At 47.0% G+C, this 16,132-nt stretch overlaps 1 protein-coding gene across 2 annotated transcripts in view; it reads right to left on the bottom strand.

Annotated features, from left to right (window-relative positions):
* Window positions 1-16,132, bottom strand: part of NTRK3 (neurotrophic receptor tyrosine kinase 3) — a 202,119-nt gene that overhangs the window by 86,835 nt on the left and 99,152 nt on the right. For both annotated transcript variants that reach the window (XM_021530339.4, XM_021530338.4), the window contains exon 12: window positions 1,724-1,912. In XM_021530339.4, the coding sequence (XP_021386014.1) occupies window positions 1,724-1,912 (189 nt within the window). The remainder of the gene's footprint in view (window positions 1-1,723; window positions 1,913-16,132) is intronic.

Genomic DNA, 16,132 nt, shown 5'->3' with positions numbered 1-16,132 from the left:
CAAATCCTGCTGTGAGTGACTTCCCCTGTAACCCACCCAGCTCTGTCAAATCCCACAGGGCAAAGGCTCAGAGCAAAACTGAATTCTTTGAGGTTTAAGCTCTGCTGCTCCACAGCCTCAACAGCACCCACATCTTGCAATGGTCGGCATACAGATTAAAGAGATTTGAGACAGCACAGGAGGGAAAGGAAGAAAAAGTAAAGCGGGGGAGCCCTCCCTCCCAAGCCATCAGAGTTTGTAAATCATTTTGAGATGAGGTGCTATAAGAAATGCAAAATATATAATTAACAGCACAGAAAAACCATGCTACATTCAGCTTCTCCACTCCTGCCTAATCACCGCCCTCCTCCCCTCTCTACAAACAGACCAAATTTAGCACATCAAAATGAAAATCAAAGGGAAAGCCAGGCACGTTCTTTGGGTACATCCCATTGCTCTGGCAAGTGAAGGACGGTGCTAAGGGCTTGGGCACAAGCCAGCAGGACCCACGAGGGTGCACAGTGGGGACTGCCCCAGAGATACCTCTGTGGGAGCAGCAGCTGTAGCTCCCCTTGCCCCAGAGGAGGAATGGAGGCCAGGAGCAGCGTGCTCCTGCTGAGCACTCAATGCCACATGGCTTCCTGCAGACTGGAAGATGGGCCTTCTCCCTGCTTGCAGGGGCTGAGTTCTGTCTCCTGCACCTGTGCATCAGCAGCAGCCAAGGGAAGAGCAGAGATGACACCAGCACAGCACTCCCTGCTTCTGGCTGAGCCACAGAGACAGCCCAAGCTGAGGGCTTTTCACCTTTTGTTTTGCAGGACTTTTATTTTTCCAGTTCTACCTGGAAGCAAGACGCACCAAAAGAATGTGCAATAGCAAGAGAGGAATGTTACCCAAACCTCCTGCATTGCTCAGCTTGCACCTCAGAGCTGGTAAGAGGCCTGGGAGAGCTCAGCTACCGCCTGTGAGCCGCATGCTGGGGAAGGCTGCATCCCACCACTCGTGTGGGAAGTGGTGCAGGACTCCCAGAAAAGCATCCTTTTACACAGCACTTTTCTTTTATGCTCAGAATTTAGAAACAGCAAGTGGAGAGGGACACTTGATCACCTCCTGCTAGTCTAATGAGCCCAGTTCATGACCCAAATTTATACAGGAAAGATGCAGAAGCTTTACAGAAGCCCACAAAAACAATACATCCAGCATCTAAAATTCCTGGAGACAAAGATAGCTCCAGGTATCTGCCACACCTATGCCCATGTATCCTGAGCTTCCCCCTGGCCCTTAGGGGAGCCAAAGAGGCAGCCCCATGACTGGGAAACTGCTGGAGGAGGAAGGGGAGGCAGGTGCTTTCCCCAGCCAAGTGGGGGTCACATCCATCCCCACGCTCCCAGGGGGCTCCTGCTCACACCTGGGACCTCATGCTTGGAGCTGATGAGGAAGAGCCCGGCTTGGAATGGCACTTTCAGGCAGGGGAGGGGGGAAGGTGACGGGTGGGTGGCAGAGGGAGGGTGAAGGGAGGGTGAAGGTGAGAGTGGAAAGTCTTTTCTGGAAGCATCTACATGTATGTTGTGATTTCTGAGACCTGAGATTCACTTTGGTTTCTGGACCATACCAAGACCCACTCTCCTCGAAAACCTCCTTCTCTTCTTCCTCATCCTCTTAACCTCTTCCTCCTTGCCCTCCTTCCCCCAGCCCCCCAGCCCATCCCCAGCCCCGTGGGGCAGTGGCCGGCTCGGGCACTCACACGTGTCTGGCTTGTGGCAGTTGTGACCTTGTCGGAAGTACTGGGGGTTCTCGATGACGGGGATGCGGGTCATGCCGATCACCACCGTGTCCGGGCCGGCGTCCAGGGACGAGGGCGTTGTGATGCCGTGGTTGATGTGGTGGAGAGGACTGGCTGAATCCTCCTCTCCGCTGATCACTGCCACAGGACCTGCAAGCAGCACACACAGCCGTCAGGGACAGCAGAGAACAGGGAGCAGTGAGGGCTGTTTGTCACATGCCCCTGGTTGCTCATGGCAGCACCACCAGCCCATCCTAGCGATCCTGACAGTTGTCCCATCCCCAGGCTTAGTTTCTATGGGCAGATCACAGGGTAGGGAAGACATCTCAGGTTTTCTTTCCTGGCTTTGAGGTGCCAGGCTGAAAATCCCAAAGGGTTAAGCATCTACAGGTGACACTGCATCAGAGGTGAGTCATGAAAAGTCCTCTCCTACGGCTGTCATGAGAGAGCAATAGCTGTGGTGCCTGTATACTCTGGCATCACAAGCTTGGCAGAAATCATAACCAGGCTAAGACTGAAGAAATATCAACCCCAAAGAGTTAGTTCACTTCAAATCCATATTTGTGATGTCTGTTGCCCAGTGTGTTGTCCATCTTTTTTGCCCTCCTGCAGCTTCACCTGAGCAAATTCACCGAGCCCTTCAGTCAGACTGATGTCTACAGGAACCCACAATGTACTGGAGCAGATCCTGCTCAGCTCAGGCTCATTCCCACCACCACCACCACAAATAGCAGCATCTTCCCTTTACTCTCTTGACTCCCAAAATTCACAGCACCATCAGACAGGCAAGAAAATGAAGCAAAGTAGTCAGGCATGTAATATAGGAGCAGTGGAAGGCTTCTATCCCTTATGTTTTATTTTGGTATTATACCCTCTAATACTCATTGCAGCCATTCTTGCTGCGTTGGTGTTGGACAAGGTAGGGATCACAGTGAAATCTTGCATGAGAGCTTTGTAATATTTTAACATGGGAAGAAAATCCACACTCAACAAGTGACACTTCTTTTCTCCTGTCTGTATGCTACCAGGGACTACCAGAAGCTCAAGTAAAAAGGAGCAGAGATGCTGCAGTTAGGCTTTCAACTTATTCAGAGAAGCCAGCCTTTTACCTACATTGCATAAAAAATGCTCATCACCCATCAGTAATCTGCTTCTAATTGCACAATTACTTTATTATGTAGCACTGGCAACAAAGAAGGGACTCTTCAAGCCATTTTACTCTTCAGAGCTACTGGGAGGATGAGGCAAACACAGCTCCATGCAGCCATTCTGCCTGCATTAATCTAGTGTAAAGGCTGCTCATTTTTGGAGCTTCAAGTATTGTTTGTTCTTCCAAGTGGGATATAATAAAGTTATTGTGTAATTAGCAGAGTCTTGGCAGCTGTGACAGGTGTTTTAGTCACGAGGAAAAAAGCTCTCGCCCTTTACTGTGAATTCCTTCTGGCAGGTTCTGTTTTTTTTAACATTACTCCCCTGGCTCGCGTGACTTTCCAGCTCTTGAGGTGCAAAGGCAAAATTCAGCTCTTGATGCAAGATGCCTCTGTTGGGACTACACACGGTGTGTTTCTCCAAGCACGAAAAACAAATGGGCAATTTTTGTTTGAATGACTTTTGTTCCTTCACAGTGTCAATTCATTGCAGACAAACCAGGATGACTCAGTTTTGCATGATGTGCACATTCCCTCAGCCACACCCTGCACTGCTGGCCAGCCCAGCTGTGGTGGAAACAGGAGAACTCTCCATTTCAAGGTGCAGTTAAAAAAAATCATTAAAATATCAACTGGTATAGACTGGTGTAAATAATCTGAGAGAAGACCATAAAACTCTCCCTTCCAGTGAGACTATTGAGAGCTTACTGCTTTCCTCAGGAAGCCTAGGCATTGCTCCAAAGAATGGCACCTCATCAGGCAAGGGGATGTGAAAGGCCTCTCTGGTGAATTATAGCCAGGTTGGATGAGACTTTGAGCAGACTGGTCTCATGGAACGTGTCCCTGTCCATGGCAGGAAGGTTGGAATAGCTGCTCTTAAAGGTCCCTTCCAACCCAATCCATTCTGTGTTTCTGTGTGAAGGAAGTTTTTATTGCCCTCTATTCTGAGAGCAGAAGCCACACCTTTGTGCCCAGGAGCAAAGAGGATGTAACCAAGCATGGAACAAACACCAGGCTGACACAGACCCTGCTGAGGACCTGCTCCTCAGGGACTCACAAAACCCTGCCAGCATTTGACCCCTGCTGTTCTTGCTTGCTCAGCACCTCCTCATTTTTAGGGAACACAGATCATGGCACTGTCCCTATAGAACAGGCAGGTTGAAAGGGCATGGCTACATCTAAAAGAGCAGGGGACAATCCAGGAGGTTGGAGAAAATAAGCATAGCAAGCATCTATTAGCCAATGTTCTCATGGCCATTTCCCTGACAATAAACACACCCAGAGTCTGACCTTCTTTACACTCCACAGGGTTGGGTTTTTTCTGTCCTCTTAAGAGGACTTTCTTCATGTGTTATCTTAGCTTCATGCCCCAAACATATCCAAGATCTTTGAGGCAAGAGGTAACCACACCTCAGCTGATCCACAGCTGCATCCTCACTCCTCACAATGTTCACAATAAACATTGTGTGCTGTGAATGGACTCAGCCTCTGAGTCCTCCAACTCAGGTGGTGTCACCAAGCTTATCCATTTACAAGGCCTACCAACCCCCAAAAGCCTCAGAGCTGAACTCTGCTTCTCCATCGCAACCCCTTCATATTTCTGCAGAAGTGGAAAACCCCAAGAACTGCAAAGGCAGAGGCACCACAGGGAGAACACAACATGTAAAGTGTATTCTACCCTTGCAGTAATCCAGGGTCAGTTTACTGCCTCCAGCTGTACTTCCAGGTCTTGAAAAAACTAAAATAAATCACATTCCCAAGAGTCCTAAGGAACACTTACAGACTCACTGCATTCCAGCTTTCTAAAACAGTTCTGGTGATTGTAGGCACTGATTTGACATGCCCTAGAACATATAATTAATCCAAATATCCTCTAAAGGATATAATTTGATTAAAGGCAATTTTCAGTTGAGGACTTCTCCAAGTTTCTCCTATTAGGTTGTGGATTTTTTGGGTGTGGTGGGGGAGTATAAATCTGGACAACAATAATTCCTACAGCCACAGTCATGCTGCTTTATCACATTAACTCTCTCATTCCTATCTCTTCTAGCTGGTCACTGCTGAGATCCAGTTCCCTCTAAGCCCATGGCCCCTCTGTTGTCATTTTGAGACTCAGATGAGTGCTGGGCTCACTGTGCAAGCCTGAGACAAACTTTAAAAACATCATGGATATCAAACAGCCACCAATCACTTTTATAGGTGTGACTATTGCCCTTACTCAAAATATACTCTGCCATTAGCAATTCCTGGAAATAAAGCAGCTACCTGGACTTCAAATTTTTTAAATCTAGCTTGGCAATAACATATAATTTTTTGCTTTTTAGTAGGCAAAGAGGTTCAGTTTTCTGATGTATACTGCTGATGAATGGCTTCATTTGGAAGTATTCTCACTGGTTTCACCAGTGCATTTTCCAGGTAAGGTTAAAAGAAAAAAAAATGAAGCAGAAAAATGAAGAGAGTACAGATTTTAGAGATTTAGCTTTACCTTGCATTTGACAGGGAAATGTGCAAAGAGAGATGGAAAAGAAGACAGTTTTATATAGTAAAAATGTATAATAATAGACAAAGGGTAGCTTGGAGTAATTCCTAACATGCCATCATGTGATCTTAAAACATTATATTAAAAATTTCAGAGCTTTCCAGAACAGTGATGCAGTATCTAGTTTTGTGAATAACTCAGCCTGTGTTATGGACAAATGTACTATGGATATTAACTATAAAAGGGTCTATTTGTTAGAACTTTAAGAAGTCCATGTCCATTCTGAGCATTGGACCTGTTACAGCTGTACTCTGAAAGGCTGGCTGTCCTCCCTTCCAAGCAGGGCTCTCAGCAGCCAGCAGCCTGCACACTGCCTGGAGGACACAGCTGAGCTGGTTTCCAAGCTAACCCCATGCAGCTTTCCTAACAAGGAGGCAATACCAGCAGCAGTGATGGAGGCACTTCATCACACCTTTTCCCTGTGAGGAAAGGCTGTGGAGATGTTTAGGGCTGCCCAGGGTTACCCCTGAGGGAAGAAGCAGCCCCTGCTCCAGCCCCTTCACAACACCAGTGGGAGAGTCATCCACAAGGACCTGGAAATCAGGACCAAATTCATCTGATGTTCAACAAAGAGCAGTGAGGCAGCTTGGAAATGTTGCTTTTGGAAATGCCACAGGCAGCAATTCTGTTCTGCCTTCCCTCCCACATCTCCTCTACAGCCAACTCCTTTTTTCCTGAGAAAGACACCTCACTCAAACACCACCACTCCCAGCCTCATCTCCACCCTCTGTTCTTCTCCCAGCCAGGCTACACTCCATCCATCCATCCATCCATCCATCCATCCATCCATCCATCCATCCATCCATCCATCCATCCATCCCAGCAATGTTCCACCTTGATATTATAATCTTTGTAAACACTCCTCCAGGTTCCCCCCAAAATCTCTGCTTCTCATAGAATCTCTCATTTTCTGTTCAGCACTGTTCCCCCTGGCTAAACTAGAGTTTGGTTTGGTGTTTACCTTCACCTTCCTGTTTATCTGGAAGCTCTGTGAACAGGATAGGTCTTTCAGTCCATTTCTGTGAATTGCCTGGTTCATTCACAGTGTTATACAGACAGCTTGTTACTCGTGAAAAATAAAGCAAATAATAATAGTAATAAATAGCTTAGGGACCCCTGTTTGCAAGAGCATATCATAGTGGGAAATTATTTATCAAGGCTGAGAGCTATAGTTTATGATAAAACAGGCTCAGGAATACACTGTATAAATAACTATGCATTAGAGAAGATAATGGTCACTTCTCACATATTTGTAACAGAATGAATACCCCCAAGGCAAACAGGTGAAGAAACAACAAAAACTCCAGCTTGGCATGCCAGTAACCTCTGCAAAGCAACAAAAGCGACTGAAGGTGAAGAAAACATGACCTCTAAGGGAAAACTGAAAGAATTATGCTTTGTGTTCAGAGGAGACTGAAGGGACACGTGACAACAGCCTTCAAATATGTAAAAGGTTGCAGCAAAGAGAAATATAATAGCTGTTCTCCACGTCCACTGGGGATAAAACAAGGAATAATAGGTTTAAATTGCACTGAGGGAGATTAGAGTTTGAATGTTCTCCCTGATGCCTCACAGTACGGCTGGTTGAGCACTGGAACAGATAACCCAGGGATGCTGCAGGGGTTCAGCCACTGCCAGGCTGGGGAGGGAAAGGGTAAAGAAACTTCTTTCAAGGACAGTTTAGCTACAGGGAGTGATGCTGCTCAGAGCCCTCACAGGCTGCAGCACTTTTCACCTGGAGCCAAAGCCCTCAGCATCTTCCCTTTCTGATGCTTCCAGAGAAACTCCAAGGAGGGGCCTCTGCAGAGCTGCAGATGAGTTTGGGCAGCATCAGAGGCACTGTGGGTGTAGCACTGGTCTCCAGCATGGTTTCAGAAAGGACAATTCCCTGCACATCCCAGGCCAAGTGCTCAGGACAGAAACCGAGCTTGCTGAGGCAGAGAAGAGAGATGTGAATGCTCGGGGCCACAGGGCAATCCCCTCTCCCCACCCACACCTCTGGGAGCTGTCATGCAGAACACCATTTTTTGATCAAAAATGATCCCTGCAAGAGCTAATTGTGCCATCTCCACTTTCCTTTGTAATATAAAGAAGCCATATAATTAACCTAGTTAATTAGGAACTGTATATGACCCATAACTAGAAAAAAAAAAAAACCGCTCTCCTAATAAAGTGGGTCACCATGCGTTGTATAGCAAGCTCTGAAGCAAACCTCATTAAATTCCAATATATAGTATATAAAATTCCTTCCTCCTCTGACTCCAAACCCCTGTTGGCATTTCCACATTTCCCCAATCATAATCTTAAATTCTGTTCTTCAAAAGGTCCTGTCACCACCTGGCAAGTAGATAATTCCAAGGCTACATCTCTCAGTCCAGTTTTACAACTCAGAACTACACACATACACAAAAACAAGGGTAAAAATAACCTCAAACTTCAGCTTATCAGGAAAATAAACAAGTTTAAAAAGAAACTCTAAAAAATTGCCAACCTTTTGTTGGCGCTGAAATCAACCCACACCCCAGGGCTGATCTCTGCACCAGCAACGAGGGGAACTGAAACTCATAAAAGAATAAGCGAAAGAACAATAAATACAATTAAAAATCCAGCCATGCTCAGAGCAAGATTGCATTTACTGTCTCATAAAGAGAGCCTCGTCCTTTCAGGCAAACAAAAGAAAATCAATTTCTTAATTTTTATTGACAGATGTAGGCACGGAGCCAAGGCACAGCTTGGTGCCTATGCGGAGCCTGTTTGGAGCCAGCCTGCCACGGGCTCCAGCTTGTTCCACAACGCTCCCACAATGGGAAGCAGCCACTTTTCATCCCCAGAGTCACCAGTCTGAACCACAGGGTGGTCTATCATGTGGCACCTCTTCCCCTGAGCCACAGCAGACCCCTCACTTGTGTAAAACAATGGGTTTTATCCAGACCTCCCTCCTAATTCCAGGCACTCAGTGCCTTCATTGTCACCATCACCTCAACCGTGTCCACGCAGCATTTCCCACATCCATACAGCTCAATTCCACCTCCATGTCCCAAATCCACCCCAGGCTATCCCTGCATGATGCCAATGGACCTGGAGGGCATTGCTGCGGAGGCTGGCTGGAGCAGCACAGCCCCTGCTGGAGCACCACTGTGGTGGCTCAGGAGCTTCCAAAGGTGCCAATCCCTTCCTTGCCATAGCTCAGGGCACACAGATTCTTCCACCAGCTTTTGGTGAAACACTATATATAAAAAATCAAATCCTTGAGCTTTGCAGGCAGATGAAGACGTCAAGAACATAAATCTGAGCTCTTAAAGGGATAAAGTCCAAATCCTCAGCTTCCAGCCCTTCCAGTAAAAAAGGCAGGAGCAAACTGCAATCCTTTTTCCCTTCTCAACAACATGATGGGTTTGAGATCCTGATGATCTTGGGGAGATGAAGATCCCTCTGAACTTTAGGGTAAAAGGAAGGGACAGGCCTAGGATCTCTGCACCCACCACTGCTTGCGTTGGACATGTGTCTCCTCCTACACTTGCACCTTCCAGCCCCTTATACATTGCAGATGCATTATCATATAAAAAAAGCTGTCAGATCCGTTGTCAGTGGGCGATCCCTACACAGGCAATCCTTAAAGCACTTTCTTTCCTGATGCAATGCTGCCAAAATACTGCCATTTACAGAAGCCCCTTTCTATCTTTACATATTGACATTTCCTTCTCTGATTTTTTCAGGTGATTGCAGCAGGGAGAAGGCAGATCTTTCTATAAAAGGGGGTGCATCAGGGCAGAGGGGATGCAGCAGCCCTGTACATCCCCCCTTCACTCTTTCCAGCCTCCAGCCAGTCCTCTTTGGCATCACTCCATCTGCTGTAGAGGATGTCCAAACTCCCTCACTCCTCCCATGTCCTTCCCTTACCACTCCTTCTCAAGTTTATTTATTGAGCTTAGACACCAATCCTATAAGCAGTCACACTCAGGAATAGAAACATTAAGATCAAATAATATAAAATATAAAGTCAATGAATATGATGGCACAAATGCATAAATTCAGCAGAACAAGAAAGAGAGAATGCTTACATTAAAAATCGTAATTCAATCTGATAATTAAAAAGGGTGGGATCTGACAAGCCAGAGCCATGCATAACAGCAAAGACAGAGAGCACTCAAAGGAAGACAAAGCAGAAATTTTTACATCTAGGCTTAAACTCCAGCCCAGTGTTACCAAGCATCTTCAGCTCAGAAAGTGTCCAAACAGCAAAGCTACTGAAAACAGGCCACAGGATAACCAGAATATTTCTGAACCTGCAATGCAAGGACTTGGTGATGCCTGATTGACAAGCCAATACCTACTCCCATACTATAACATATGGGTACTGGAAAGTTGGTTCATTTGCCAAGATACAAAGATTTTCACTGCTGAGATCAGGTGAAGCAACTAGCAAATAGTGCAGGCAACAGGAGAGGAAGAAAAGTCTGTTTTATTCAATTATCACAGCAGGAAGAGAGATAGTGTTTAGTCTGCCAATGCTGGTGCTGGCATTCAGACCATACCAAGTCACCTTCCACCATTCCTCCCACCCATCTTCTCCCATTTGCTGGTAACAAGATGTTTTTTCCACTGCTGGGCATACATGTTCCATGCAGGTTGTGAGGAGGAACCAGATGCAAACCAAACATCCATTCTTGCAGAGAAACCTGCTGTGATGGCATCTTGGCATGGCAGAGGCAGCAGCAGCAGAGAACCTCACACCTGGATAAGGCAGGAGGAGTGAGCAGGGACACCAGGAATGCAGCATATGTGTGTGGCCAACATCCCTACATGGCCCCAGCTCCAAGTGAGGTCCAGGAAGGGCTGGTAAGGCAGGATGGGTGGCTGTTGGGTCCTGGATGCACTACAGTTCATCAAAACAAATTCCTGTTGCCTTATCTTAAATGCACAATTCCTTATTTAAGGGATCAACTCCGTTTGAAGACAAAACCTCATTTCCTTCCCCCAAGTCTCCATCCAGCCCTCATGAGCTCCAGAGCTGAACAACATCCTGCCTGCCCCAAATCACAGGTTTATTGCCATTCACCTTCCTCCACCCTTTGTTCCTCTTGACTAGATTTGCTTTTTTTTTTTTTCCCCCAAGCAAAGTCACCGAGCTGTCACCTCAGGGGCACCTTGAACTCTGGAGCAGCACAGGCTTTACAAGGCAGGAGCCAGGCAGTGCCTGGGCAACAGCCTCACCAACATCTATTAATCTCTTGGCTCACTCATCCCCATCACAGACACACCGTAAAAATGATATAAGCATTTCATTCGAACGGCGCTGCAGAGAGATTGGGAAGAGCATGGGGCCAATTGATTTCCAGTATGTCTGCTCTTTACCTCCAGGTATAAATACAACAGCAAAATCAATCGGAATAACATCATATCAGCTTTCTAATCTCTTCTGTTCGCAAGACACGCTTTATATACTGCAGCATTTCCTACAGCTTCTCCACACCCCTCAAGCCACACACGTGCTGCTTCTTCACTCCTGTCCCCTCGTGTGACAAGCTTCAGGTGCTGCAGGTCCAAGCACAGGTCTCCCCTGCTCTGCAAGGGAGGTGACAAGAGATGTCCCAGAGGAACGTGCCGTGGCTGTGTCAGAGCAGTGCCCAGCAGTGCCTGCTGAGCCCTGGCTCACATCAGCCCTTGTGAGAAGGGAGATGCTCGCCCTCTCACACCCCACGGCGATGGACATGATGGGCAGCCAGGCATGCCCAGATCACTGAGGGGACAGTCCCACTGACACAGGGACATGAGAAAGGCAGCAGCAGTATCTGCTTTCCCCACACCCTCGGGACCCCATGGCTGGATTTACCACACGTGGCCCTGTGGTATTTCACCACCTCATGAGCATCCAGAGTGACACCACACAAAGAACCAAGCCTGGAGCAGGGCTGCCTGCTCAGCACTGAGCACACACATTTTCTCTCTGCATTTCCAATTTATCATAAGCCTAAGGCTTTTTATCCTCTCTCCTGGCCTCCAGCCACCAAAGACTGTGACAAAATATGAACACTCCCCCCAAGCCTTTCCTTGGGTGAAAATGCAAATGAACTGTGAGAATGAGGAAAGGGCTGCCTGACGAGGGTCAAGGGGTCATCTTGAGCAAACTGCAGCTCAGCACCAAAGTGATGCTTTGCCCAATCTCAAACCACACCTTCACTGAATAGGTGCCAGATGGAGAGGAAAGAAGTGGCTTAATCATAGAATCACAGAATGCTTTGGGTAGGAAGAGATCTTAAAGATCATCTATGTCTGACCTCTCAACATGAGCAGGGATACCTTCCACTAGACCAAGTTGCTAAGGGTCCATTTATCCTGGCCTTCAACACTTGCAGGGATGGGTATAAGCTACATCTCCATCCATTCTGCAATTCAGATGGCAAAGAACATGCACACGGCGTGCATTAAGGCTGTGGCAACTGCATCACCTTCAGCTGTGGCCAGCATTGGGCGAAAGCTTTGGGATGTGTTATCTAACCCAGCCAGCGTGGAGCTCCCCTAGCACAAGAGGGCCCCCAGTGATATTTGGCAAGGGGGCCACTGGCAGCTCCATCAGCAGCATGTCCAGCCTGGTGCTGGATCACTGACCAGAGCCAAGAGCGTGATGCTGCAGGAGCCTGACCCTGTGCCAGGAAATGCTTAAAACAGTGAGAATCACTGAAGGCCTGAAAGTCAACAGCTGGGACCACTGCTGCCCTCCTGCCTGAGGCTTTTCCTGACCTTTGCAGAGGCTGATGCCCAATGCTGCTAAATAAACACCATCCATGGAGCAAAAGCCCTGCCAGCAGCAGCTCTGCAGCACAAGCCAGGGCAGCAGAATATGCTTCTCACCAGCCAGGACCACTGCAGGCTGAGGACAAGCATTAGGCATGTTTCTCATTAGCTCTGAATCCACCAGCCGCCTCCATCCCCCTCCCACCACTTCCCTTCCCATGCCTTGGCCACTGCAAGATCAGTCTTGGGTCATCTTGATCCACTTGGAACGCTTAGCCACCATGAGAGCAAACCGCTTGTCCTCTGGCCCCGCTCTCTTACTGAAATTAGTGCCAATGGAAGTGTCACTATCAATTTCATAATGTTATTGGATAAATGTAAAACTGGGCCAAGTCCCATATTCCTGACAGGCCATCAAAGAGGTGGAATTATGGGTAAGGAGACAGGCAGCCCTGGCAGGAAAGGCAAAGGCTCCAGATCAATTAGCCTGACAAGGCTATCTTGCAGCCACATCACCTCGTGCTGACACCACTGCCTTCTCCCTGGAGCCCAGCTGCCCTGCACCAAGGAGGTTTATTTTCTCCACTGGTAACCGGAGTGCTTCCAAGCCCAGGGAGCTGCGCATCCCCTCTCCAAATATCCACTTTATGAGACTCTCAAGACACCAGGGAATTTTGCAGTCATAAAAAGACATTAATTCTCAGGCCTCCTTATTTTGGTTTAATATTCTGTCAAGCTAAAAAAATAAATAAATAAATAATCAGCCATTAAACAAAAAAGTGCCTTACTCTGCATTGCTCAGAGGTTTCAAATGGAAGGAGTGATCAAAATGTAAAGTACCTGGCACAACACATGTTTTGTCTTTGCTGTGTGTTTTTCTTCTTGGTTTTCTTTCAAGATCCTGCTCGGACCATGAAAGTGAACTGGTCAGTACCATCTGGTTCTCATGCAGTAATTAATAGTGCTTGTAATTTTTCAAACAAAAATAGTCTTCAGCTGTAGCTTTTTTGGTCAACTTCTGACCTTTTTGTTTTGAAATGGAATTTTTATGAAAACACTGAGCAGCCATCAAGGCTGCAGATGCCAGTGGGTTCACTTCCAGCAGACACCTCATGTGTCCAGTCCCTGCCAGCAAGCAGGCGGCTGCATTTACTCAGGGTGCAAATTTGTAGGCTCAAATTTAAAATCAGACTTGGGATGTTTGCGTTCAGGCCAAAAGATAAATCCTTACATGGTCAAAAAATAATAAAAAATCCTTGCACTCATAGTTTAACTCAGTTCATGCATGAGGGCAATGAAAATTTAAAACTTACGCTTCTCAAAAAGTAAATGCACTTTTTTTTCCTCCACAGTCCTCCTTGAGATGATCTCCAGCAGTGATATCAGTCTCTCAGATTTATTCTATCCCAAGATAAATAGTGTATTGCTTACAGAATCAAAATGTATTTAACTTGTATAATGGTTTAAATCCCAAATCTGCTCCTATAATATTATAAGACTCTTCTGGAATATGAAGTCCATGTCAGAAATATCCATGAACAAATAAACAAATCCTTTTTCCTTCATGCTGAACAACTGGGAGAGGAAGCAAGGCTGGGGTTTGGGTAGCCCTGGTGCTCCCTAGCCCAGGATGCTCACATCAATAACAGTGTTGGCTGTGTTAAGCTTTACTACAAGGCCCAGAATCAACAAGAAATAAGTTTTGGAGGGTTTTACAAAACCTCTATAGACTTAAGGAGTAGATGGAAGCCCTTGACATTCTCCAGGAAGAACTGATGAGAAAGGAACTTTTTTTACCAACTGCTGCATCATTGCACTAGTGTTTTCAGGATGTAATGCCTTTCTCCAAAATTTATAGCCCTTGATCATAAAGGTGATGGTTTTGTTTAAAAGTCACAGAAGTAGTGCCTGGAGAAAGGCTCCGAAATCACAACTTTCTGAGGGCTGACAACTCATTTGTAAAATGTTGCAGTTTGGGGGTTTCCACTGGCCTTGCTGGGACCCTTATTAGTTTTGAGAGAGATTCTGTGAACAAGGAGATAAAACAAGCAAGGAATAAAAGGTTGGGAGATGTGGAGAAGGATGTAAAACAGCTCCCCACTCAGAGAACTTGCTGCAATGTTGATCCACTGGCCCAAACAACCCCTCTAATAAATTAGAGAGCGATTCATTGAAATGGCTTCCTCTGTCCCCACACTGACAGTTAATCTGTAATTCAGATAGATCTGTTAGAAGGCAAGAGTCCAGCATACAAAATAATTAATTCCTCCAAGGTCTGGAGATATTTCCTTTTCTAAAGAGCACAGCACACTCCCCTCCTCTCTGAGCTCCAGGCATGGACGTGGCTCCTGTTGGAGGTCAGCAAGGAACACTACATGCATTTCAATATAAATGTTCACAAATGCATCAACTGGCTCCTCAATGCTGGGCTGGCAGTCCTGGAGTGGGATTTGTTCCACAGACCTTGCAGGGAGCTTGCCTTGTATCTCCCAGTTCCTTTCCGCTCCCTCAGTGACCACCCAGCCAGAAACTCTTGGCCTCTTGCCCCATGTCAGCCCAACACTAATGCTGCTCCATTTTTATGCATCAAGAGTCTAAATCATCAATTAAGACAAGCAGAAATGCAGTATCTACTGATTCTGCTTGATAAAAAAAGCAGCTAGTGCCTAACATGAGTGTGGAGCTTGGGGCAGAGCACATCTCTCTCCCAGCTTCCCCCAAGAGGAGTCACTCCCAGATCCACCTCTGTCCTCTACAACATCAGGAGATAACCAGGACAGTGGCCTCTTGCTGGAAGGCACCAGTGAAAAAGAGCAGCTTGGGAAAAGGAACAAAGGATGGGAGTCAACCACATGGACATGCTTCAGTGGGTGGTTGGGGAATGGGGACAAGTCACATGAAGCCCCATGTGAGACCAGCAGCACCTGGATGTGGTGCCAGCCCTGGAGGCAGGGCAATCAAAACAAACAAATCTTTCTTCTACCAGGACAAAGGCATGAAGAAGGGGGGAAATGTTAAAAAGGACTCATGAGTGGATGCAAGAGATTGGGTATCATAACAGTCATCATGGGCACGGCTGGCACAAGCAATGGCCTGGCAATATTAAGTGACATTAAGAAAGGATCTTCAGCTTCAAATCTTTCTGATTCTTGCAGCCTCAGTCAGCAGCTTTTAAAGCATGAGTGCATAAGAAGCACCACCAGCCAAATCCCTGTCTCCCTACACATATTTCACATCTTCCTCCCAAGCTATTTCATCAAAATCCCCAAGGCAGGTGGGAGGGAAGCTGCCTCAGGTTAGCCTGAGAGCCATGGGGGGAGAGAAAGATGGGGTGTTCGGCATTTACCTCCATGAGTAAGCGCTGTCTCCCTGCTCCACACTCTGTGCTCCCAAAACACATCCCTGTGCTCAACAGCTTTGTAGCTCATGACAAGTGACACAACAACACAACCACACTGGGAAGCCAGACCTGAAGACATGTGGAGGTCGAGTGACTTCTCCATCTGCACCACCAAGGGAGCAGAAAGAAGTGGAATAAACAGCATCCTCACCCACAGCATGGTAACAAGGGGGGAAAAATAGAAATGTGATCTTGCATAAGGCTGGTGACTTTCTCACTGAGGGTAACACGTGTCTGCTGAGCATCAGGCCAAGTTCCCCTTGTACAAAGCCCACTTCAGGCTGCCCAGTGCATCCTGCATCAGACCCTGCTAAACCATTCCCAAATTCATGGCTTGGAGGCACCCGTGGGGCTGGTAACACCCTACAGACCGTGGCTCAAGTGTGCAGACAGCACAAGCAGGCAGCTGGAAGGCAGCACAAGGCAGGGAAAGCTGTGGTGGTTGGGGCTGCTGGACCACAACCAAGTCCCTTTCTAGAAGCAGCTATCAAGTCTCTGCAGAAGTAGTGGAATGGAGCCACTTTTCATCCTACCTCTCAAGGAAATCA

This window comes from Lonchura striata, chromosome 10 (genome assembly GCF_050655825.1).
Source record: "Lonchura striata isolate lonStrDom1 chromosome 10, ASM5065582v1, whole genome shotgun sequence".
Lineage (NCBI taxonomy): Eukaryota > Metazoa > Chordata > Aves > Passeriformes > Estrildidae > Lonchura > Lonchura striata.
The sequence above is the reverse complement of the archived record's forward strand: the minus strand, read 5'-3'. Positions and strand labels throughout refer to the sequence as shown.